This window comes from Mastigoproctus giganteus, chromosome 10 (assembly GCF_048544385.1).
Source record: "Mastigoproctus giganteus isolate SK-2022 chromosome 10, ASM4854438v1, whole genome shotgun sequence".
NCBI classification, from domain to species: Eukaryota; Metazoa; Arthropoda; class Arachnida; order Uropygi; family Thelyphonidae; genus Mastigoproctus; species Mastigoproctus giganteus.
The window spans coordinates 62238482-62265708 of record NC_143584.1 but is presented as its reverse complement, the minus strand read 5'-3'; the positions used below and the strand labels follow the sequence as shown (position 1 = coordinate 62265708).

General features: G+C 38.3%; 1 protein-coding gene across 4 annotated transcripts in view; it reads right to left on the bottom strand.

Annotated features, from left to right (window-relative positions):
• The window catches only part of LOC150079052 (uncharacterized), a 577353-nt gene that overhangs the window by 219224 nt on the left and 330902 nt on the right, over window positions 1-27227 (bottom strand). For all 4 annotated transcript variants that reach the window (XM_090382803.1, XM_090382804.1, XM_090382802.1 and 1 more), the window contains one exon: window positions 22239-22388. In XM_090382803.1, coding sequence (XP_090238929.1) covers window positions 22239-22388 — 150 coding nt within the window. The remainder of the gene's footprint in view (window positions 1-22238; window positions 22389-27227) is intronic.

Here is a 27227-nt window from a genome sequence, read left to right as displayed (position 1 = left end):
ATAAAGATTTTTTTCACTTTTGATTGGCATTTTTCAAGGATCTGTCTTACTGTTGAGATTGTTTGGTTTGGATTTTATTGGCGCATTAGCAACTAAGGCTATAATGCGCCACTGTTGAGATATGATCTATACATGACCTCCCAGCTGAAAAACCACTTTGTTCTTCTGATACCTCGATTCGGGTTTCTAAATGGTTCCTGATCCATTTTCCAAGGATCTTAACAGCGAGTTCAGGATGCATATTCCTCTGTAATTTGAACAGCTTTTCCGATCGCCCTTCTTATAAATTGATGTAATATATTCTGTTATCATTTCTTTCAGTATTTCTTCTCCTCTCAGTATACTATTTAACAGTTTTTGTATCAGAACAGCCACTCCTCTTCCTCCATATTTCAGAAGTTCCATATAAACTCCTCCAGGTCCAGGTGATTTGCCATTCCTTCCTTCCTTTAGCAGGAGTTCCACTTCCCTAACAGAAACTTTTAAGCCCGAGTCTTCTACACCAAAATCCTCCATCATCTTGAACTCTTCCCGGTCTTCTTTTAAAAGTCCTTCGTAGTACTCCGTCCAGTCTTTCAAAGGTATTAATTGCAAACCAGCATTGTGTTTATTCTGTTTTCTCAAGTCTTTAAGGACTTTCCATGATTCCGCTGATTGCTTGAAGCCCAATTTGCTATTAATAGTTGCTCATTTCCTTTCCCATTCTTCATTTTTTGCTTCTACTACCAACTGATTGGCTATTTTCTTTTTTTCAACATAAATGTTCCTATATGCATCATTCCTATCACCCAGCCATTTCTGATATGCAAGTTTCTTTTCCTCTACACCAGCTCTTACTTTCTCTGTAATCCAGGTCTTTTTTGGTCCTTGGCTCTTCTTTTTGCCTAGGATTTCATGAGCTATTTTTTTAACAGTATTTTTTAAATATTCGTAGATTTCTTCAGTATTACCTTTTTATCTCTATGTTAATTGCAGCATCAGCTCTGGGTGAAGTTGTTTCTAATGCTGTCGTCCTGGAGTAGGTCACTGTTAAATTGATCCACTTGTAGCATTTCTCCTTCCCTGCATTGTTGGTTGTCCACATATATTTTATTAATCCAGTTCCACCTCAGTGTTGTTTTAACAAAAAATGGTCAGATCCACATTCAGCTCCTCTATAAACTCTGACATCTTTCAATAGATATGTCCCTGAATGTTTTGAAATAATGTAATCCATAACTGATCTAATTTGTCTTGTCTCCTGTGACCAAGTATATTTATGGATATCCTTGTTTTGGAAAAATGTGTTGTTTATTCTAAAGTCGAACTGTTCACAAAGATTGCATAGTCTATCTCCTTTGTCATTCCTCTCTTTCTCTCCAAATCTTCCAATAACTTTGCTATTTTGTTCAGTTCCTACTCTTGCATTGAAATCTCCCATTAGAAATATCTCTTTGTTCTTAGGAATTTTTTCTATTAGTTCTCTCAGATCCTCCCAAAATTCATCCTTCAAGGTATCAGCGGTGTCATTAGTTGGGGCATATACAGTGAAACTTCTCCTAACGGACACCTCTCGTTAACGGACATCTCTCTACAATGGACATTTTCAAATTCCCCAACTCACCTCCATTGGTTTTAACGTGTTTGCAGCTTCTGTCTAGCGGACATTCTCTGTAACGGACGTGGACAGGCAATCTGCACTGTTTCGTTTAGATTAGCACTTAATTTGATCTCCCTATAACGGACAGTGGGCGAACTCACAACCCTTTTTCTAGGAACGTTTCTTCCACGTATTGCCTCAATCGTGTGTTTATTTTCTATTTCCGATTCTCTGAATTTTATCACGGTTTACGTCGCGGTTCTAAACCCTTTTTCAAGAATTTTAAGGTACGTGTAAAACTTCTGATGAATTCAGTGTGTGCAGGGGGAGGAGAATATGGTCGGCCTTTTGTCTTTTCAGTTTTAAGTTTTTTTCAGTGTCATGTGAAGTGCACAATGTCTTCTCGTAAACATTTAACTTTAAAAAAGAAAAAAGTCAAACTCATTAATGCGTATGATCGGCAAAAAAATAGTGTTCGCAATCTTGCTACAAAATTCAAATTCGGGAAGACGCAGGTAAGCGACATCCTAAAGAAAAAAAAATGAACTGCTCAAACAATTTTGGCAACATGGAAATGATCAGGTTCAAAAATCATTCCCGAAAACTGTTGGACTTCAAATTTGTCGCACACGTGCTAAAAAAAATTCCCATTAATGGGCCTATTATTAGGGAAAAGGCTTTGGAGGTTGCGAAATCTATGGGAGTAAATGAGTTCAAAGCTTCTGTGGGATGGCTAGACAAGTTCAAAACTCAGCATAAAATTTCTTGGAAAACCGTAAGTGGTGAAGGTGGATCTGTTGATACTGGGGTTGTAACAGAGTGGACCGTCAAATTGGAAGATTTATGTCATGATTTTGAAGCTAAGGATATTTACAACTGTGACGAAACAGGGTTGTTTTTTTAAAACTCTTCCTGAAAAAACAATGAGTCTAAAAAACGAAAAGTGCCAGGGCGGAAAAGTTTCTAAGGAACGCTTGACTGTACTATTGTGTACAAATATGCTGGGAGACTTTGAACAACCTCTTGTTATAGGAAACCCACAAAATCCTCGTTGTTTCAAGGGCATAAAGTTGAATCTTTTGGATGTTGACTGGAAGTCTAATAAAAAAGCGTGGATGACACGAGATATCATGAGCGAATGGATAAGTCACTTTAACCAAAACATGATTCGTCAAAACAGAAAAATTATTCTTTTCATGGATAATGCTGGATCTCACCCACACATTGAATTGTCCAACATTCAAATCATTTTTCTGCCACCAAACACATCTGCAGAGTGTCAGCCCTTGGATCAAGGGATAATAAAAAATTTTAAACTTCACTACAGAAAACGTGTTTTAAGACATCTCATTGCAAACATGAACGATGTACAAACAAGTGACCCTGAACAAACAAGTGACCCTGGCTACAAAGATATAGACTCAAACCTCACTACAGAAGATGGTGCTCTAGATATCAACGACATTATCATCGATATTTTTCAAGAAGTTCCTCACGAGGATGAAGAAATGGAAGGAGGTCATTCTGTTGAAGAACATATTAACGACGAACCACCGATGAAAATAGAAGAAGCGCTCATACAAATCAATCGTTTAAAAATGTTTTTCGCTGCTGAAGAAGATACTGAAGGACTTTCGATGGTTTCTTCACTCCAAACAAATGTTGAAAACAAAATTATCAGCCAGAAGAAGGTGCAGAAGAAAATAAGTGATTACTGTATGTATTTTTCTTAAGATAAAGTCATAATATGCATAGCACAATTGTATGTATATTATTTACAAAAATATTGTGAAAAATCTGTATATAATTTAATTTAATTTTACATTAAACGTTTAACGATTTTTCTTTATCTCTGGTGTATGTAATTGTATATTATTTACAAAAATATTGTTCAAAATCTGTATATATTTTAATTTAATTTTACATTAAATGTTTAACGATTTTTCTTTCTTTCTTTTTTTTTTTTCTCCCTCAGACTTCTTGTTAGCGGACACTTCTCTCTAATGGACACATTTTCGTTCCCCATGGCTGTCCGTTAAAGGGAAGTTTCACTGTATTCCCAAAATACATATTTCTCTCCCATACATTTTCAGTTAATAAATTGCCAGTTTTTGATGTTGTGTCTCAATTTCTTTTTAACAGCAATAGAAACTCCTGCTCTTGCTCTTTCACTCTTATCAACTCCACTCCCAAAATGGTAGTATTCTCCCATTATTTCCTCTCCACATCCCTTTTTCTTTGTCTCTGATAACACGACAATGTCTAACTTGAATTTTTGCAGTTTATCCGAAAGAAAGTTTCTCTTAGTTGAAAGGCCTTGAATATTCCAGCATCCCAAAATCATAGTCCATTTCCGTTTGCCGAGTCGTTTCCGAAAGTGCAGTCCATTTTCACTTGTAGGTCGTTTAGCATTTGTGTATTTTTTACACTGAACGAGGAGCTAGCCCGTTGCAGCAACCCCCAACTTGGAGGGCCGAGGTATCTCTCTTAGTCTGGTCCCTACCCTTTGACCTGTCCGGCTTGGGAGGCCCTACCAGTAGCTAAGCTACTGCCGACTTAGCTCTCTGGGTCATCGGGACACGCAAACGCCCCCACTGCGACAAGGTGGAGAATACCATCTGGGAAGGGTTGTTAAATTTAAAACAGTAAAAATGATAAGCAATTAATAATAAAGAACACGGCACACATAAGTTGCAACAAACACGATATGCGCAAGTGATATATGGAGTAACAAGTGTCCGAAAATTTATTTGTTTTTTATATGATGGAATATTTCATAGAAGGGAAACACATTTCACCATAATAACGTGAAAACCCACAGAATTCCAGTTATTGGTACTACAGCAAATGCAAGAAGATCGAGTTTACTACCCATTATAATTGATTGCATTAACAGAAAAGACCAATAAGCTGGAAACTGCAAATTGTATTTATTGTTTTTTGGTAGTGACCTCCAGAAATGTGCTTTGGAAAAATATCACGAAGGCGATATCGACTAGTGAGTCAACAGCAGGGATTCACAAAAAGGAATGGAATCGTTGAAAATTACATCTAACGCAATAGCAGGGTTTTCCCAGCACAAAAGTTCAAAATTACTGTGGTATGAGAGGTTTCCTGCAATTCTCAAACCGTGTTAGAGCAAAACCGTGTTATATAAGTACTGTGCAAGGATTACCGCAATTTATCAATCATGATAGCATGAAACTGTGTTGTAGAAGTACCGTGTTATATGGGGGTTGCCTGTATATATTTATATAACTGATATATTTAATAGCTCTAATATTTATATGTAATTATTTATTGTCAGATTTGATTTTAATTGTGCAGCTCCTGAATTAAGTATAAACCTTGTTGAGTGGGTATTCAATTTGTACCATATTTTCTAGAAATTTGGAATGAATAAGAATTTCTCAGTTGCTCATGGATTTTGTATCATTAGATAAGTCAATATTCTACTTTCTGGACTTTTGTTAATAATTTTATTTTAAAATCATACTTACTCATGCATCGTAGCCTGATTCTGCAATATACAAAAGGAATGTAAAATAATAGGCCAGACAGAAGAAACAAGCAGGCATACATATACTCCACTTGTGGATGCTGAATTATAGGTGCGAATACCAAATATGCAGAAACTATCACCATTACTGCTGGGATAATTAATGGTACCTAAAAATAAATATATTTTAAGTAAAAAAAAATTAAAGTATATAATAAAATTTATTCCTGCTGGTACACATATAATATCCTGAGAGTTATGAAAATTGAAAAATTATATAGCCCCCGCCACTTCTGGGACATACAACTCTTTATTTAGTAATGTTGAGTTGTATGTTCAACAGTTAACAATTAGTTTGGTTTTTCTGCTTAAAGGCAAAAATGGCTGTTTCATCCGTAAGCTGAAGTGGGGTTTGGGGGAAGCATCATTACAGTCTGAAGCTAGGAATCTACAATTCAGAAATATGATTGGAGTATTGTTGAGGATTAAAAAAAAAAGAAAAAAAAAAAGTGCAGCCATTATCAACCCACTGCAGGATGGAAGCCTCCTCAACAATTCATGATGAAGAAAATGGACCATAATCTGCCACGCTAGTCCAGTGCGGGTTGGCAGATTGACCATATTCAGCAGTCAGGGGCTTGAACCCCGGTCTACTTAAAGAGTGTGTGCTACTGCACTCCTGCTCCTGACCACTCGGCTACAGAGGCTTATTAACAATGTCTTAAATGACAATTTCCAACAAATATTTTTCCACTTCTGGTATGAAATATTTCAGAAACCTATCCTTTCTTATTTGATTTTGAAATCACCAACAGTGAAGAGTTTGATGGTATGGTAGTGGAATGTTTGGTGTATTTATTTATACTATTATTTTCTTTCTTTATTTATTTATTTTTTACTAAGCTCATCCTATAATACCTCATGGTCACAGAGGGTAGTCCAGCACAATGAATAATGAGTAATAAAAAGTAACAAATGAATGGAGCAAATGGCCTACCTCCTCATAGCAAGGGATGGGAACTAGCCAGTGAATATCCAGATGATTTACTGCTGGTTGACTTCTATGTGGCCAGCCATACAACAGGAACCCTAAACATACAAACCTACACAACTCTCATGACCAGCTATGCAGAGATGGTACTACACAGATGACACTAGCAGATTGTGGGCTGATCTACAGAACCACCGAAACAGAAATAGCATTAGCATTACTAGAAGCATATGATGCAAGAAAGCAAGCTTATATAGAATCAGCCTAAAAAAAAAAAAAAAAAAAAAAAACCACTTCCCATTTCACCCATCCATTTGCTCCAAATTTTTGTCCAGTTCTGCCTTGAATGTATTTAAGCTGTCAGCTTCTACAATGATAGATGGACGTTTGTTCTGACAATCAACCACTTGCTGCCAAAAGGCAAATTTCTATACATCTATTCTACAACTGTCTTTCCTCAATTTGAATTTATGTCCCCCTCAGACAGTTAATCTGGGCAAGAGGAAGAATCCCATCAGCATTGAGCTTATTCAAACCATTCAAGACCTTATACACCTCAATTAATTCACCTCGCAGGTGCCTAGTCTCCAGACGCTGCAATTTTAGTGATCCTTCAATCTGCTGCAATCAGTAGTGATTCTTCATGCATTAAGAATCTGCAGATAAAGGAACCACTAGGTGGCAGTGATCACAGTGTACTGAAGTGGGATTTACTCAAAGAGGTAACTACCATCAGGGGTAAAGGGAAGGGTTTTTGCTTTCGTAAAGGCGACTATGATGGTCTGAGACAGTATTTAAATTCTATACAGTGGGACCAACTGATGATGTTACCAACAGCAAATTCAAAATGGGAAGCATTCAAAGAACTTATCTTGGAAGCTACTAGGCTTTACATACCAACTAAGAAATATTGTTCAAGGTTTAGGCCTAAATGGATGTCAGATGAACTAATGAGACATATGGCAGAGAAGAAAAATGCATGGGATACATATAAATTAATGGGTGACGTGGAAGCCTATGATAGACATAAGCTGGTCTGTAACCAAGTCACAAAGGAGGTTAGGCAGGCAATGGCAGATTACGAGAAATCGTTGGTAAAGGATGCAAAGAAAAACAGAAAAGAGTTCTTTACCTATGTAAACTCTAGAAGGAAAGGGATGAATCAGATTGGTCCACTGGAGATTGATGGTTCAACAGTTGAGGATCCTGCTCAGGTGGCTAACAAACTAGACGAGTATTTTGTATCTACATTCACACATGAGGAGTTATTCAGGAAGGGGAATGCCACAGGTGAAGTAAACTCTGGCATTGAGCTAGATGATTTTGTAATAACTGAGAGGAAAGTGGAGGAGAAATTGTTGAGGATAAACATAAAAAAGGCACACGGGGTGGATGGGATCTATCCAGTAATATTAAAGGCGGTAGCAAAGGAAGTAAGCAAACCCTTAGCCATAATTATGAGGGCTTCTTTGGACTCAGGGGACGTACCCATAGACTGGAGATGTGCAAATGTGGCCCCAATTCACAAAGGAGGATCAAAGGCTGACACAAGTAATTATAGACCTGTGAGTTTAACTTCTGTTCCAGGAAAATTAATGGAGGCACTGGCTAAAGAAGCACTGCGTGATCATCTAGACATGACTTCAGTTATAGCTCGGACACAGCATGGTTTTGTTAAGGGAAAGTCTTGCCTGACCATGATTGGATACTATGATGCAGTCACAAAAGAACTGGCGCCTCCGTAGCCAGGTGGGAAGGAGCAACAGTGCGTAGCACACGCTTCTTGATTAGACCAGGGTTCGAGCCCGTCACCACCAAATACGGAGGATGCGGAAAGGTCAGGGAATGACCACCGCATATCCCGGAGCAATATGCCCTTAGATGCTAATGCTCCTAAAAACCAAAAACAACAACAACAACAACAACAAAAGAACTGGATGGAGAGAATAACTTTGATATTATATATTTGGATCTTAGAAAGGCTTTTGATACTGTTGCACATGGAAGACTGCTGCTCAAATTGGAGCAGTGTGGCATTGGAGGCAAATTGCTGCTATGGATAAAGGGATGATTGAGGGGGAGAAGACAGAGAGTGGTAATCAATGGACACTGCTCATCGTGGACTAATGTTATTGGTGGAGTTCCTCAGGGTTCAGTGTTGGGTCCATTGTTGTTTTCTGTATTTATAAATGATATTGATGATGGTATATCAAGCTTAATATCCACATTTGCAGATGATACAAAGGTTGGCAGGGTTGTTAAGGACACTACTGACGCTATGCTGCTGCAACAAGATCTGGAAAGGTTGAGCAGATGGGCTGAGAGGTGGCAAATGAAGTTTAACATTGACAAATGTAAAGTACTACATATGGGAAACAGTAACCCCAGAGCAACATAGCAATTCTGTTCTACTACACTGACAGTGGTAGAGAATGAAAAGGACCTGAGGGTAATTGTGCAGGTAGATATGAAGTTCTCTGAGCAGTGCAGATGGGTGCAAGAGTAGCTCATGGTGTCTTGTCAATGATATACAGGAATTTTTCTAGCAGGGATAAGGGGGTGATTATTCCCTTGTATAAGGCAATGGTCAGGGCACACCTTGAGTACTGTATACAGGTCTGGAGGCCTAATTTCAAGAAGGATGTAGAGCTGCTAGAACGAGTACAGAGAAGGGTAACAAGATTAGTGAATGGAACAAAGGGTTGCTCTTACGAACAAAGGCTTAAGTTTTGCAAATTACAGTGTCTGGCGACCAGGCACCGGCGAGGGGGATCTGATAGAGGTGTATAATGCCTTGAATGGTTTGAGCATGCTCAGTGCCGATGGGATCCTTCCTCTTGCTCAGAATAATCACCTGAGAGTGCATAAATTCAAATTGAGGAAAGACAGATGTAGGATAGATGTGCGGAAATTTGCCTTTAGCCAGCAGGTAGTTGGTTGGTGGAACAGACTTCCATCATCCCTTGTTGTGGAAGTTGATAGCCTAAATAAATTTAAGGCTCAGTTGGACAGGTATTTCGAATGAACGGAGGGGTGAAATGGGAGTGTTTTTTTTTTTTGGCTGATGTGCATAAGCTTGCTTTCTTGCATCATATCCCTCTACTAATGCTAATACTAATGCTAATTTGCAGAACTATAGCCTTTCTTGGTAACAGAAGCATTTTTTTCCATTCACCAATCTCGTTGCCCTTCTCTGTACTTGATTCAGCAGTTCTATATCCTTCCTAAAATGAGGCCTCCAGACCTGTATGCAGTAATCAAGGTGTGGCCTGATCATTGCCTTATACAAGGAGATAATCACCTCCTTATTCCTGCTAGAAAAATTCCTGAATATCATTGACAAGACACTATGAGCAACTCTTGCACACTGTCTGCACTGCTTCAAATCTGCCTGCACATTTACTCCCATGTTCTTTTCATTCTCTACCACCCTGAGTGTAGTGCCACACAGTTGATACGTTACTTTGGGGTTACTGCTACTCATATGCAATACTTTACATTTGTCAATGTTTAACTTCAGTTGCCATCTCTCATCCCATCTGCTCAACTATTCTAGATCCTGTTTCAGTAGCGTAGTATCATTAGTATCATTAACAACCTTGCCAACCTTTGTATCATCTGCAAACTTAAACATTAAAAGCCTGATACACCTTTAATAATAAACACAAAAAACAACAGTGGACCAACACTGAACCCTGGGGGACTCCACTAATAACATTAGTCCACGTAAAGCAGTGTCCATTGATTACTACTGTCTGTCTTCTGCCACTCAACCATCCATAGCAGCAATTTGCCCTTAATGCCATACTGCTGCAATTTGTAAAGTAGTCTTCCATGTGCAACAGATCAAAAGCTTTCTTAAGATCCAAGTATATGATATCAAAATTATTTTTTGCATCCAGTTCCCGTGTGGCTACATCATAGTATCCAATCAAATGTCAGCTAAGACTTCCCTTTAACAAACCCATTCTGTCAGAACTATAATTGAAGTCTTGTCTAGATGATCTTGCAGTGCTTCTTTAACCAGTGCTTCCATTAATTTTGCCAGAAAAGAAGTTAAACAAACAAGTCTGTATTTACTTGTGTAACTCTTTGATCCTTCTTTGTGAATTGGGGTTACATTTGCACATTTCCAGTCCATGGGTACCAGAGGTGTATTGCTAAAAAAAATAGTACCGGAATGCTCGTTCTGCAGAAGACTATAAAATAATGCCACATCGACTGTACAAAAACTGAATCAGATTTCACACTCACGGTTCATAGAACAACCAGTTCTAGCATTCAGCTCATGGCAAATCAAAACGCAGCATTCACATGCATCACAGTACAGTCAGTCCTCATATAGCACAATAGTTGTGTTTCTAGAAACCCTCGTGCAATATAAACAACAGGCCCTATGGGAAAAATAGCATTAGGTGCCCACCACCCAAAATTGAACACACATTTGTAACCAAAACATTAACAAACACAATAAATTATCGTAATAAAATACTTACGTATTTTATAATAGTGGTAATAAAATACTTATGTATTTTATTACCACTATTATGTAATAAAATATTGCTAATGCTTTTGCTTCTACGTAAGCAAACTTGATTTTTGTTTGATTTTCTATCCAAACAGATGACAGCCGTTCCATCTCTTCCAATTCTTAATCTAATGGATTTTAATTACACTTTGAGTTGTTCCTGCTATGAAAGTTGTTTTTATTTTCTCTGCATTCTTTGTAATTCTCGCCGTTGCCTCATTTATTCCTGTAGCACATGCAATATCACATGGTCTTTCATTTCATTCAAAGCATTTCACAATTCATATTTTTCTCTATCAACTGGCCATAAGCCTTACCGGGGAAACCCCGGTGGGTCGGAGGCCAGTGTGACTTTGGCCATAAATGCTAGTATGAGGCCACTACAATTTTCCCGGGTAAGAATTTTTGACCCAGTCCACCTCTGTTTATCGATATTGCTTTTCTTTTTCTCTCTGAATTTGTGGTGTCTTCACCAGGATGCTTCCTTTTCACACCTTTTAAGTATTTTACTCATTTTTAGGGAATAAAGCACAATTACAAAATGAGGAGGCACGCTTGATACACATAAACAAAGCTGTGCACGTGTAGCAACTGAATAAACAACACGGTAAAGGCAGAGACATAATATGAACACCTCACTAGCTCACATTTTACTCAAGCACATTTCTGGGGGGTTACTACCATAAAACAATAAAAACAATTTCCAGTTGCATTTCTGCTAGTGGAATCTGTTATAAACTGGTAGTAAACTCGATCTAATCGCATTTGTGATAATACCGATAGCTGGAATTGTGTGGGTTTTTACATTATTATGGTGAAATGTGTTTCCCATTCACTGATATAAAAAAACATAAATACATTTTCAGAATCTTCTCTTCATTCCTATCTTGTTGCGTTCAGTTGGGGTGATTGCGTGTTTCAATTGCCATTTCTTGTAAACACAAAGGCGAATTGTGCATAAGCGAATTCGGTTCGTGTTATATACAATATCGTTCCCCCTATTTATAAATCGTGTATGATCGAATTCGTATAGTGTAAACATGTGTTACATGTTTACACTATACGAATACACTATACATGTTTACACTATACGACTGACTGTATATCTCATTCGTTGGATCTCTTTATCTAACACATTGTACTTTAGTAAGAAATGTTCAAGTATTTTCATTGCGAAATTTATATTTTTGTTTTTAAATAAATCTATTAATTTTAAAGATTACTATTAATATATATTTTTAGTAGCAATGGGTAAAACAGATATTTCTCCCCTTTGATTATGCCATTGTTTCATAATATTAGGTATATAAATTTAATGATTTTCTGTTATGACATTTAGAAAAAGTACCGGTACATTCCAGCCTGAATACACCACTGATGGGTACCTCCCGTGAGTCCAATGACGCTCTCATAATTATGGCTAAGGGTTTGTTTATTTACTTTGCTGCCTCCTTTAATATAACTGGATAGATCCCATCACCCCTGGTGCCTTTCTTATGTTTATCTTCAAAAATTTCTGCTCCACTTTGCTCTCAGTTATTACAAAATCATTTAGCTCACTGCCAGAGTTTATTACACCTCTGGCATTCTCCTCCCTGAATAACTCCTCTTATGTAAATGTAGATGCAAAATGCTCATTCTGTTTGTTAGCCAGCTGAGCAAGATCATCAACAGTAGAACCATCAATATCAAGTGGACCAATCTGATTCATCCCCTTCCTTCTAGAGTTTACATAAGTAAAGAACTCTTTGCTGTTTTTCTACACAATAGATACAAAACAGTAAGTGAAGGAATAAATGAGGAAGAAGAAGAAGAGCTGGAGCTGTGCATTTGAAGTTGGACAGCAAATGGATGCAGAGTTGCAGCATGTGTTTCAGTTGGTTTGAAGAGGGAGGATTGGAAGAGGAATTATAGATAGGAATTCAAAAGAACAGTCTATCAAAATATCTATAGAAAAGGCATGCAGCAGAAACAGAATGTCTAAGTGAGAGAGAGAGAGAGAGAGAGGGTGGGCTCTGTTTCATGGTAGGGTGGATTTGAGATTTGTACAGCATGCATAGTTATTTAGAAAAAAAAAAAAAAAACAACAAAGTGAAAAAGAAAACTGATGGAAGTAAGTTTTAACATGTTTAGTAATGTGGGATTCTGCTTGTAAAGTACTAGGTGGTAGATGACTCTCATCAACCGGTGAAATACCACCACTTTTCTTATTGGAGGCTTGAAGTGGTGGAACCCATGTTTAGTCTCTAGAGCCAAGTTCCGGTCAACCCTTCCCTATCTCTCCCATCATGCAGTATGATTGATGACTTTTGAGGTTATGATGAACATCGTGGCGAGATCCAATATTCCTTACATTTCGAGGGTACAGCTCTAAAATGGTGTTCGCAGGCCGGCTGCTAGTTAGTACACCAGACCGAACCTATTGGTAACTCTCTAGGAGGCTTCTGGATCAGCTAGTGTATAATCTTGCTACCTCTACTCTGCCAGATAGTGACTAGAGGGAGTCCGTGTAGTGTAGTGTGTATGCGGGGAGCATTGTCGAGGCCATGTTATGTCAAGGATCCGGGTATATTCTTACCACGTGTACGCCATATCCAAAAATTTCTTTACTTCATACAGCATGCCCCACCCACTTTTTCTTACTATTGAATATACACCTTGAATTGTCAAACTAATAGAGCAAGCTTATCTGCGAAAAGATCTAAACCTCCCAAGCACTTCCTAATTCATTTCACAAATATACGTGGTCTCAATTCTAATCTCAACGATGTCCATTTCCAATTGCAGTTTGCCAAACCCCATGTACTTTTTCTGACAGAATCTCAGTTATCGGTTGATTCAACTACTGCTCATCTCAGATGCCCAAATTATTTGCTGTATGATTCCTTTCGCCTCAAAGGTGGTACTTGTGCATATGTCCGTTCTGATATTCCCTGTCAGAGACTTGGCAATTTGGAATCTCCTCTCTTTGATCTCCTCTGGCTTAAAATCTCTCTACCAAATTGTGTCAAATTCATCTGTTGTCTCTACCGTTCTCCCAACTCCACTAATCACTTGGAGCTCTTTGACTTCCTCTCTTTGCAACATGACATTCTCCAGTCCAACTTTCCTAACAGTGAGGTAATTTTCCTTGGTGATTTTAATGTTCACAACTCCAGCTGGCTTCCGTTTTCTAGTCACACCAACCCAGCATGTCGAGATGCTGAGGCTTTTGCCATTACTAATGACCTAGCACCGATTGTTCATTTACCTACAAGAATACGGGACAATCCTAATCATATAGCCAATACGCTTGATCTTTTTCTCACAAACAACCCTTCTAAATACACAGTTGAAGCGAGAGGTCCTTTAGGCACTTCAGATCACAATTTGGTGATTGTCTGTTCTCCAATGGAACCTTTATCTCATGGCTATTCCCAACCTCGTGTTGTTTGGCATTACAAGAATGCAAAATGGGATGACCCGCGAGACTTCTTTTCTTCTTTTCCTTGGTCGGATTACTGTTTCAAAACTTCAGATGTCAACGTTTGCTCAGATCGTGTCAGTGAAATTATTCTTGCAGGAATGGAATCCTTTATCCCACACTCCACTTTAAAATCGCGTCCTTTATCTAAACCTTGGTTTTCCAATAAATGTGCTAAGGCTGTTCAAGAGAAGAATGTTGTATATCGTAATTGGCTTGTTTCTAATTCTTCAGTTTCATTTTCTGCCTACACCAAAGCTCGCAACAATTGTAAAGCAGTTATTAATCAGTCCAAAGTAGAGTTTGAACAGGCTAAGAATAGAAAACTTGCTTCTTGCCCTAATGGTAGCCGAGCATTCTGGTCTCTTGCCAAAGCTATTGGCCGCAACTTTTGCCCATCTCTGCTCCCACTTCTGTCCAAACCAGATGGTTCTGTTGTCACTTCAGCCAAGGATAAAGCTGACCTGCTAGCATCCCATTTTTCTTCGAGCTCATGTATTAATGATCTTGGTAAAACACCTCCCACCTGGTAAAACACCTAACATGCTCCATTCAATGCCTCCTGTGGTCTTCCGTCAAAAGGATATCAGAAGGATTTTGATGAATCTTGATGCTAAGAAAGCCCCAGGTCCTGATGGTATATCTCCACTTGTTCTCGAAACCTGTGCTCCTGAACTTACTCCTATTCTTTGCCACCTTTTTTCACTTTCTTATTCCAAAGGTGTTTTTCCTTCTGCTTGGAAATTTGCTCATATCCAGCCAGTTCCTAAAAAGGGTAACAAATCTCTCCCATCAAATTATCGTCCCATTGCAATTACTTCTACTCTTTCTAAAGTAATGATGAAATCAATTAACCGCCAACTCTTAAACTACCTTGAAACCTTCCGTCTGATCAACGATCACCAGTATGGATTCCATCAGTGTCGATCCACTGGTGATATTCTGGCTTATGTTACCCATTTATGGACTAATTCAATGGAAAGGTTCGATGAAACACAAGTAGTTATTCTTGACATCTCAAAGGCTTTTGATCATGTTTGGCATAAAGGTCTTCTAAACAAGCTTCCATCTTATGGTTTGCCAACTGTTTTTAGTAATTGGTTATCCAGTTTTCTCTCTGATCGCTCACTGAGGGTGATGGTAGATGGCTCTCTGTCTTCTAACTTCTCCACTAATGCCGGTGTCCCCCAAGGTTCAGTTCTTTCCCCCACTCTTTTCCTCTTGTATATTAATGAACTTCTTCCATTGACTGGAAATCCTATCCATAGTTTTACCAATGATAGCACATTGCATTCCACTTTCCATTTTGAGAAACCTTGTCCTGCTCAATCAGCTTCAATTTTTCGAAAATTTGCTACCAATTCCTTAAATGCCGATCTTCAGGTAATTCTCCAGTTGGGCAAAGACAACTTAGTTGATTTCAACCTGTCTAAAACTCAGTCTTGTCTTATATCTCGCAAAAAGGATTCTTCTGCTCCTATGCTTTCGGAGAAATCTGAGTGTCACTAAAGATTTAGTGACACTCCGATTTCTAGACAAAATGATATATCTCTTTTGGGGATTACCCTGACTTCTAATCTCTCTTGGCACAAGCACATTACAAATATTGCTTCCTCTGCATCTAAAAAACTTGGTTTTCTCATTCGCTCTCAGTGTTACTTTTCTTCCAAACAGCTGCTCACTCTGTATAAATCGCAAATCCGCCCTGCCATGGAATATTGTTCCCACATCTGGGGTGGTGCCCTGAAAACCTCTCTCAGGCTTCTTGATTCCATTCAGAAGGGGGCAGTTAGGTTAATTAATGATTCATCTCTAACAGAGTCTCTCCACGTGCTTTCTCATAGACGTACTGTTTCTGCTGCGTGCCTCTTCTACAGATACTTCCATGGGCACTGTTCTTCTGAATTGGCTTCTATAATTCCCGCTCTCTCTTTCAAAACAGTCCAAACGCATGCCGTCACCAGCCAACATCCATTTACTGTCCAACTTCAAACTCACAGAACCAACTTTTCATCTTCCTCGTTTATTCATTCAACTTCCGTTTTTTGGAATAACCTTCCTTCATACGTATTTCCTGAAAATTACAGTCTACAGAAGTTCAAGTCTAATGTCAACAAATACCTTCTTTCATCTTCTCAACCTCCAACCCAAGCATGGTACTAAGTACTATAGGTTCTAACACCTCTCGTGTTTGGGGTTCACATAAAAAAAAAAAAAAAAAAAAGAAGAGATTCAATATTTTATTTGTGGAGAACCTCACAGAGGATGACGTGTCCACTGAAGTTATCCAGCAAACAAAATGAAGTAGAAAACTCTATAATCAAGTCATCTAGATTTTTCACACTATATATATATTTTTTTGGTGAAAGATATATGGAAACTATGGTAAAGCTGTATGTATAGTTACAGCTTATAGTTAAGTCTGCATTGGATATATGTTTAGTAGGAACTCTAGAATTCATAAGAATGACTATACCACCACCATGAGAAAATTGGTCTGATTATTTCTGTCTTGTTGATAACCTTGATAGGGTAATTATTAATGGTCAGGGTAAACTGAGGGTTAAGCTGGCTTTTTCCTTAATTTAAACAGATGCTATACTGTTTGATCAGATCATATATGACATATATATTGGTACATAAACCTCTACAATTTCAGTGAATAATGTGTTCCATTATTTTGTTTTAGAGAGTGAACATGAATATGGATATCCACTGTCCAGTGAATATGGTGATCTGGTTTCATCTTTTCTTTCTTGAGAATGTTGGCCATCTAGTGTCCATGTCATCTTTGGCACAGAGATCTAAGATTTGTTCATCATGATTGACGTCAACATCTATATCCATAGTCACTGCACAAGGCAGTGACTACACTTTCTACATTGGTGCCGATGCATTCAATTTTGTTTCGTCTGATGCAGTATGAGAAGTAACTAGTGGAAATGTATTTGGAGTATTGCTGGAATTATGTATGACATGACTGCTGTGTTGATGAGGATATCGTCTTGGCCCAATCTGTAATTGAAATAGTTGAAGATACTAAGACTTCTTTCTGTGTTGCTGTAGACTGGTATTTCTGTATTGCCATTGCACTGGACTGTTTTGATATATTTAACATTACATGCTTTTTTGCCTCTTGGTCCATTTGTCCGAAACTGTTTGGAGAAATAGAGTGGGCCAGTAAATCAGAGAGTCTTATAATGGGGGATTTTAATTTCCCAGATATTGACTGGAATTTGGGGGCTGGTCACTCACACAGTAGCAAGGCTTTTGTGGATTTATTGGATGATTGTTTTCTACATCAGCATGTTCGGGAGGCAACTAGAGGGAGTAATACTCTTGATTTGATTATCAGTAGTGATTCTTCATGCATTAAGAATCTGCAGATAAATGAACCACTTGGTGGCAGTGATCACAGTGTGCTGAAGTGGGAGTTACTCAAAGAGGTAACTACCATTAGGGGTAAAGGGAAGGGGTATTGCTTTCGTAAAGGCGACTACAATGGACTGAGACAGTATTTAAATTCTATACAGTGGGATCAACTGATGATATTGCCAACAGCAAATTCAAAATGGGAAGCATTCAAAGAACTTATCGTGGAAGCTACTAGGCTTTACATACCAACTAAGAAATATTGTTCAAGGTTTAGGCCTAAATGGTTGTCAGATGAACTAATGAGGCATATGGCAGAGAAGAAAAATGCATGGGATACATACAAATTAACACGTGACACGGACGCCTATGATAGATACAAGTTGATCTGTAACCAAGTTACAAAGGAGGTTAGGCAGGCGAAGGCAGATTACGAGAGATCCTTGGCAAGGGATGCGAAGAAAAACAGCAAAGAGTTCTTTACTTATGTAAACTCTAGAAGGAAGGGGATGAATCAGATTGGTCCACTTGAGATCGATGGGTCAACTGTTGATGACCCTGCTCGGGTAGCTAACAAACTAAATGAATATTTTGCATCGACATTCACACATGAGGAGTTATGGAATGCCAGAGGTGTATTCAACTCTAGCAGTAAGCTAGAGAATCTTGTAATAACTGAGAGCAAAGTGGAGGAGAAATTGTTGAAGATAAACACAAGAAAGGCACCTGGGGTGGATGGGATCTATCCAGTTATATTAAAGGAGGCAGCAAAGGAGGTAAGCAAACCCTTAGCCATAATTATGAGAGCTTCCTTGGACTCAGGGGAGGTACCCATTGACTGGAGATGTGCAAATGTGACCCCAATTCACAAAGGGGGATCAAAGGCTGACACAAGTAATTATAGACCTGTGAGTTTAACTTCTGTTCCCGGAAAATTAATGGAGGCACTGGTGAAAGAAGCACTGCAGGATCATCTAGACAAGACTTCAGTTATAGCTAGGACACAGCATGGTTTTGTTAAGGGGAAGTCTTGCCTGACCAATTTGATTGGATACTATGATGCAGTCACAAAAGAACTGGATGCAGGGAATAACTTTGATATTATATACTTGGATCTTAGAAAGGCTTTTGATACTGTTGCACATGGAAGACTGCTGCACAAATTGGAGCAGTGTGGCATTGGAGGCAAGTTGCTGCTATGGATAAAGGGGTGGTTGAGGGGGAGAAGACAGAGAGTGGTAATCAATGGACACTGCTCATCGTGGACTAATTTTATTAGTGGAGTCCCTCAGGGTTCAGTATTGGGGCCTTTATTGTTTTCTGTATTTATAAATGATATTGATGATGGTATATCAGGCTTAATGTCCAAGTTTGCAGACGATACGAAGGTTGACAGGGTTGTCAAGGACACTACTGACACTATGCTGCTGCAACAGGATTTGGAAAGGTTGAGCAGATGGGCTTCGAGGTGGCAAATGAAGTTTAACATTGACAAATGTAAAGTACTACATATGGGAAACAGCAACCCCAGAGCAACGTATCAACTCTGTGGTACTACACTGACAGCGGTAGAGAATGAAAGGGACCTGGGGGTGGTGGTGCAGGCAGATATGAAGTTCTCTGAGCAGTGCAGACGAGCTGCAAGAGTAGCTCATGGTGTATTGTCAATGATATATAGGAATTTTTCTAGCAGGGATAAGGAGGTGATTATTCCCTTGTATAAGGCAATGGTCAGGCCACACCTAGAGTACTGTATACAGGCCTGGAGGCCTCATTTCAGGAAGGATGTAGAGCTGCTGGAACGAGTACAGAGAAGGGCAACTAGATTGGTGAATGGGACAAAGGGGTTCTCTTACGAAGAAAGGCTTAAGTTTTGCAAATTACAGTGTCTGGAAACTAGGCACCAGCGGGGTGATCTGATAGAGGTGTACAAAGCCTTGAATGGTTTGAGCATGCTCAATGCTGATGGGATTCTTCCTCTAGCTCAGAAAAATCACCTGAGAGGGCATAAATTCAAATTGAGGAAAGACAGATGTAGGATAGATGTGCGGAAATTTGCCTTTAGCCAGCGGGTGGTTGGTGGGTGGAACAGACTTCCATCCCTTGTCGTGGAAGTTGATAGCCTAAATAAGTTTAAGGCTCAGCTGGACAGGTATTTCGAACGAACAGAGGGGTGAAGTGGAAGTGGTTATTTTTATTTATTTATGTTACTTTTTTTTTTTTTTTTTTTTTTTTTTTGGCTGATGCTGCATAAGCTTGCTTTCTTGCATCAAATGCCTCTACTAATGCTAATGCTAATGCTAATTTGCTCTATTTTATAATTCTTTAGCTTTTCCTCTATTTTCCAAAGTTCACATGATTTAGTAAATGTTGGATGTTGACCTTTACAATTTGGACAATGAGATTTTTCTATAGTACAATCTATTTGTATATGGTCCTTAGACCTGCAGTTATGACAGTGTATATCCTCAACATTTGTGGATTGCTGCATTTTTGCACTTATATCATCTGATTGGGCTGGGAATACAGGGTCGTACTCGGCAATTAAGGTAACCAGCTGTGACATTGGCTGGCAAAATTGGTAGGCCAAAAGTGAGGATTATATTCTGAGTCGGAATAAATTCACCATCTTTCTTGATCATTATTTGTTTGGCCTTGATGAATTTGTGATCGTGCAACTTCTGGACCATTTCGTCTTCTGAGAGAGACCTGATTGTTGCATCAGGTCCCACTCTGTAATGATCCTTTGGAAGTGTTTAATGTTGCGTGTGGGTAACTTTCACAGGTATATAGGCTGAGAGGTTAAGTGGCTTTACAGAATGCTTATGATTTGCAGTTTCAATATGTAACTGAATCTAAGTCTTTTTACCATTTTGGGTAAAATTACCTGCTACATTTTCCCAGGATTTCTAGATAATAAATGGATACAAGGGGCTCACAGATTTATTTCAAAGATAATGACAAACAAGGAAAAATTGGCATTCTGTTGTGATATGTCTATTTCTGTATGTGGCCTTTCAGATTGTGACGATAAATGGTCAGTATCAGTAGTCACAAAATCTTCCAACACGAGGCACTTGTCATAGAATGGTGTCGCCATAACACTAAATTTAACATTCTAAACATGAAACTGCCAACTGACCTTTCACCGGTCTGGAACCTTTCGCACATAAGGTTCCCACATGTCTCGAAATGCATTATGGGAACACAGGAATTCTTTAAATACATAATTCCTTTTCTCCTATCATTGCCAACTGAAGACATTTTACACAAAAGTTGTTCGTTGTGACTATTGGCTTCATCTGGTTCTCATATTAATATTTTATAAATGACAACCAGGGACGAGGTAATGCACTTCTTCTTCCTTGAGCAAATTTTAATTACAGGTTTTAACAATTCCGTATTTATTTATTTTAACTATTTTAAACTTCATTTCCACGTAACTAAGCAGATCAATTGAGGTGAGTACTGTCAATTAAGTTCTTATTGCTATTTTCATTATTAAGTCAATTACATAATGGCACATTAAGAAGCTCTATAAATCATCTAAATGTTTTTTATATGATTGAAGATTTCAGTGAAAATCTGTAAAAAAACCCAGAATTCCAGTTATCGGGATTGTTGCAAATGCAATAAGATCAAGTTTACAACCCGTTTATAATTAGATGCACCGCCTCCATAGCCAGGTGGGAAGGAGCAGCAGTGCATAGCACACGCTTCTTGATTAGACCGGGGTTCGAGCCCATCACCACCAAATACGGAGGATGCAGAAAGGTCAGGGAATGACCACCACATATCCCGGAGCAATATGGCCTTAGTTGCTAATGCTCCTAAAAAAAAAACCCAAATAACAAATAATAATAATTAGATGCACTAACAGAAAAGCCCAATAAACCGGAAAGTGCAAATTGTTTTTGTTTTATGGTAGTGACTTCCAGAAATCTGTTTTAGAAAAATATTATTATTATTATTACTAGTCGTATAGTGCAAGGAAGCCTGAGGCTTATGCTGCACCAGCTAAAATAAATTTCTGAGTTACTCTGAGAGTGAGAGAGAGAAAGAGAGAGAGAGAAGTAGAAGGGAATCACCAAGAAAGAGAAGAATGATGATATCCAGCTCAGGACCCTAAGTGTGCCAAGCCCATAATCACCAGATGTGAGCCCCTGAGCGTTCAAAATTGATTCTTATAAAGGAAAATATGATAAGGATGAAGGTGTAGTACAATTTCCATTATAAAAATGACCTTTCAGAGAGATAATAGCTTAGTTACATAACGAAAATTTCAACTTCCAAGGTCTTGGAACAAATTACCAAAAAAAAAAAAAAAAAAAAAAAAACGTGTTATTGAGTTCCCATTACAATATTTTCACAATACCTCCATTTATTCCTACGGGATGCAAAATACGTTTCCATGATTTTTTTAAGTTTGCACTGGCTGTCAAAAACTTACGTAAAGTCGAATTTCCGTAAGTTCAGTATTACATAAGTCGGGGAGTGGCTGTATCTTCAAATAGATAATCAGAGATGAATGCATCAAGCAGCAGGTGTAATATTTCAGCATAACAACCAGTGCAATAAAAGTAGATAGTGTAAATTTTTTTTTTTTTGGGGCAGCAGTGGTTCAGATAAACGACATTCTACTGTAGGTTTTTTTTTTTTTTTTGCACCACCTTTCAAAATATCCTGCCAGTGCCCATGACCCAGATAATTTTGTCCTAATGTCAACTCATCAGGCAATATGTCTAGGTTCTCTCTCTCTCTCTCTTTCTCATTTGCAAAAATTTTTAAATTCACAAAATCTTTTACCTTGTAAGGTCTCTTCATATCTTGTTCAGTCCATCTCATCACTAGAACCGCAAACATAGTACTACCATAAAACATCCAGGCAATGAAACTAAAGAAATCTATCAGACTTCCAATATTTCCAGCTATAATCATGATGAGCACAACTGCACCCTAAAAAATAGTTAACAAAAGCTTGAACGTAATAATAAATGATTGATAAAGCAGTTACTGACAATTTGGAGACATTTAAGACAACTCTAAAATATGTCGGCACAAAAATAATTTTAAAAAATAAATTAACTGTTTCACTAAATTAGTAAGTTTTACTTTTATTCTATAATTAAAATTTTAAGTTGGTAATTATATAAGAAATTTCAATTAGTAGCTTGCCATATTTTTAAATTAGCAGGAGTAAAGATATCTCTTCTGGGTTAGGCTGAATATAGGATTCTAGGTATTGTACATCTTAGCACTGAAAATAGTAGTAGCAAATGATGCAAGAAAGCAAGCTTATATAGTATCAGCCAACAAAAAAAAAACCACTTCACCCATCCATACTGTACATGAATTTGTATAGTTCTCCCTTGAATTTATTCAACCCATCCACTTCCACAACAGATGGAAGCCAGTTCCAACAATCAACCATCTGCTGGCTGAAGGCAAACTTCCATACATCTATTCTGCAGCCACCCTTCCTCAACTTGAATTTATGCCCCCCTCATGTGTGTAGTCTCAGCAAGTGGAAGAATACCATTAACATTCAACTTACTCAATCCATTCAGGGCTTTAAAAATCTCAATCACATCTCCTTGCAGGTGCCTGGTCTCAAGACACTGCAATTTGCAGAACTGAAGAACTTTTTGTTCTTAAGTTCTGAAAATTGAAGAACAATTTGCAGAACTTTCTATGTAAGAGCACCCATTCCAGCTGGTCTATATCTTTCCTTCCTAAAGTGAGGCATCCAGACCTTGGCCTTATACAAAGGGATAATCACCTTATTCCTGATAGCAAAGTTTCTGCATTCTTCTTCTTCTTCAGGTTCAGTGTTCAATTTGAACGTTGGAGATCAACATTTTCCAGCCAACTTGTCTCTTGCTTTGTGAAATAGTTCTTGTGTCATAAGACCCCTTGTCCATTCTTTGATGTTATCAAGCCACTTTTTTTTTCTTTGTCTTCCTTTTGCTCTTTTGCTTCTAATCTTCCCTTGCAGGATTAGTCTCTGCAGGTCTTATTGTGGACTCTTATATTATGCCGAGGTAGGCAGTCTTTCTCTTTATAATTGTAGTTAGTATTGTTCTTGTTGTCCATCTTAAGGACCTGCTCATTGGTGATCCGATCTGTCCATGGAATTTTGAGCATTCTTCTGAGCATCCACATCTCAAAGGCTTCCAGTTTCCAGATTTCTGCCTTTCGCATGACCCAGGTCTCGCATCCATATAGGAGAGTGCTCCATGTGTAGCATTTGGCCATTCAATATCTTTTCTGGAAATCCAGTTTTGTGTCACAGAGGAAGTTCTTAAGATTCTTAAATACCTCTTTGGCCATACCAATTCTGCTTCTAATTTCTGTGCCTTGGTCATTATTATTTGTAAAGATTTACCCTGGATATTTAAAGCTACTCACTTGTTCAATGGGGAAGTTGCCACAGTGTATTTTGATTCTAGGCAGGGTGTTTTTGCTTATGACCATAGTTTTGGTAATTTTGGCATTAGTTGTTAAGCTTATCTGTTTACTGGCAGTTATTACTTTGTTGAGGAGTGTTTGTAGCTTTTCTTCTGATGTCGCAATGAGGGCAGTATTATTTGCATATTGCAGGTTACTGATAACTGAACCATTAACAGTAATTCCTTCTTTAGAATCTTGTAATATTATTGATGCTATCAAAGAAAAGCATTTAACATGGTATTTACATGTAAAATGAATGCAAAAAACCAGATATCCAAAGGCTATCCTGGAATAGATACCTTCTGGAAGAAGGAGAAGAGGAAACCTAGGACATGAATGGATGGAGTACAGAAGTGCATGACAGCCTGAGGTTTAACTGACCAAGACATCTTGAACTGCACTTTATGGCGGGAAAAAATTTCTACCAAAAAATAACTTGTAGGCTGAGGAAACCCATTGTAAATGGAAACATTCCTCTTGAAGAAGAAGAAGAATCTTGTGTTAGGTCTAAGATGGTTTCAGCATAGAGATTGTATAGCATAGGACACAGCACACATCCTTGCCTCACTCCTTTCTGGATTTGTACCCAGTCTGTGTTTTCTCCCTCTACAGTGATTGCCACTTCTTGCTCAAAATATAGTAACAGTATCCTTAGTTCCTTGGGATTGATGTTTAGTTTATTCAAGAGCTGGAACAGGATATCATGTTTTAAGCAATTGAATAATTTGTTAAAGTCAAATTTGATCTTTCTGTCAGTATATTCAGAGCAAATATTGCTTCTCTTTTGTGACAATTTTTAAAACCCATTTTTAAAACCCATCTGGCCCTTTTCAATTTGTTCTTGAATCGCCTTTAATTATGCAAAGAATCATTTTCAAGAGAACTTTCATGGAGTGGCTTATGAGGCTTATTGTGTGGTGGGCTGCACATTTTGCTGCTCTTGCGTTTTTTGGTATGGGAATAAAATGGATTTCAGAAAGCCAAGGGATAGTTTCCCTCCATTGAGAATATCATTGAAAATATTGATGTTGTTGTTTGGTTTTTAGGAGCATTAGCAACTAAGGCCATATTGCTCCATGATATGCGGTGGTCATTCTGTGACCTTTCCGCATTCTCCGTATTTGGTGGTGACGGGCTCGAACCCTGGTCTAATCAAGAAGCGTGTGCTACGCACTGCTGCTCCTTCCCACCTGGCTACGGAGGCGCCATGAAAATATTGAGGAGCTGTTGTTTTCCTCTTGCTCCAAGGTATCTGAACATTTCAGCTATTTCCTCTTGTTCCAAGTTATTTGAGCATTTTACACCCAGGGATATTATCAATGCCAGTTGCTTTGTTATTATTCATTGATTGCTCCAGTTCTTCCATCAGAAAATCTTAATGTTCACCTTCTGTTTGGGTGTTGTCATTTCCTAGTTGTCTGTCCTCCTCACAGTATAGTTCCTTCAGATATTCTTGCCATCTATCCTTTGTCTGTTGCTTGTCTGCAATTTCTCTATTGTTTTTATCCAGAATGTGGCTCTTGTACAGTTTTTCCTGATGTTGCATAGTTCCTTCACTTCTTTATGGACTAGATGTTCCTTATGCTCATTTTGCAGATATTCAATCCTTTCATATCTTTCTTTCCTCCACCATATCTGTTTTGTCTTCCTTATTTCCATTTTAATCAAACTGACATAAATCTTATATTTTTCTATATCTTTGTTCTTAAAAATTTTCCTGCATTCCATTAGATCAAGTATCTCACTTGTCAACCATTGCTGTTGGGATTTCTTTTGAGCCAGTCCAAAAATTGCATTTGCAGCATATGTCATTATCTTTTTGAACAAGGTCCACTCAGATTCTGGATCTCTATCTAGTAGATCAAAATTACTATCCTCCATTGGCTCTTCAGCTGTACTTGTAAAATACTTACCATATACAGGCTGTCTAAGTTTTTCTTTGTTTCAGCCTTTCTTTAGTTCCTTACTCTTGGTTGTCTTTAATTTTATATCCAGCTACCTTATTAGTGGACAGTGGTCTGAGCCGATATCAGCTCCAGGATAGATTTTGATGCTTTTAATTATGTTTTGGAATCTTTGGTTGGTAATGATGTAGTCAATTTGATTTCAATTAATCTTTGATTGGACATCATTGGGACCTTCCATGTGTATAATCTTCATGGTGGTAGCTTGAACCAGGTGTTCATAATGACCATTTCATGCTCTTGACAAAAGTCAACTAGTGAAGCTCCCCTTTCATTTCTTGTTCCCAGTCTGAAAAGGCCAACAGTTTTGCCAACGATGCCTATTCCAATGGTGTTGAAATCTCCCATAACTATATTGATTCCTTTTCTTTTGGCCTAGTTAAGGATGTACTCGAGTTTTCTGAATATCATTGACAAAACCCCATGAGCTGTGCTGGGAGCATGTCTGCATTGCACAGAGAATTTCATGTCTGATTGCACAATTACACCTAAGTCTTTATCATTCTCTGCTACCCTGAGTGTAGTACCACATAGTTAATAAGTTGCTCTGGGGTTACTGCTACCCATGTTTAGTACCTTGCATTTGTCAATGTTAAATTTAAACTGCCATTTCTCAGTTCATTGTCCCAATTTTCCCAGATCTTGTTGTAGTAGCTCACACTGATTGTCATTAACCACCCTGCCAACCTGTGTATCACCTGCAAACTTAGACATTAAGGTTGATATACCTTCATCAATATTATTGATAAATATTGAAAACAGCAATGGGTCCAGCCCTCAACCCTGGGGAACTCCACTAATACCATTAGTCCATGAAGAGCAGTGCCCATTGATAACCACTCTTTATCTTCTTCTACTTAACCATCCCTTTATCTAAAGCAGTAAGTTGCTCTTAATGCCATATTGCTCCAGTTTGTACAGCAGTTTTTTATGTGTAAAGTAAAGTGCAGCCATTATTAACCCACTGCAGGGTGGAAGCCTCCTCAACAATTCATGCTGAGGGAAATGGACCATAATCTGCCACGCTGGTCCAGTGCGGGTTGGCAGATCGACCGTATTCAGCAGTCAGGGGCTTGAACCCCGGTCTACACAAAGAGCGTGTGCTACTGCACTCCCGCTCCTGCCCACTCGGCTACGGAGGCCGTTTTTTTTGTGTATGTGTAACATACACAAAATTTTTTTGTGTAACAGTATCAAAAATCTGCCTCAAATCTAAGTATATGATGTCAAAATTATTTTTTTGCATCCAGTTCCTTGGTCATGCATCATAGTAACTTATCAGATTGGTTAGACAAGACTATCCCTTGAAAAATCCATGTTGTGATTGCAGTATAATTACATGCCTGTCTAAATGGTCCTGCATTAAATTTTAGCCAATGAT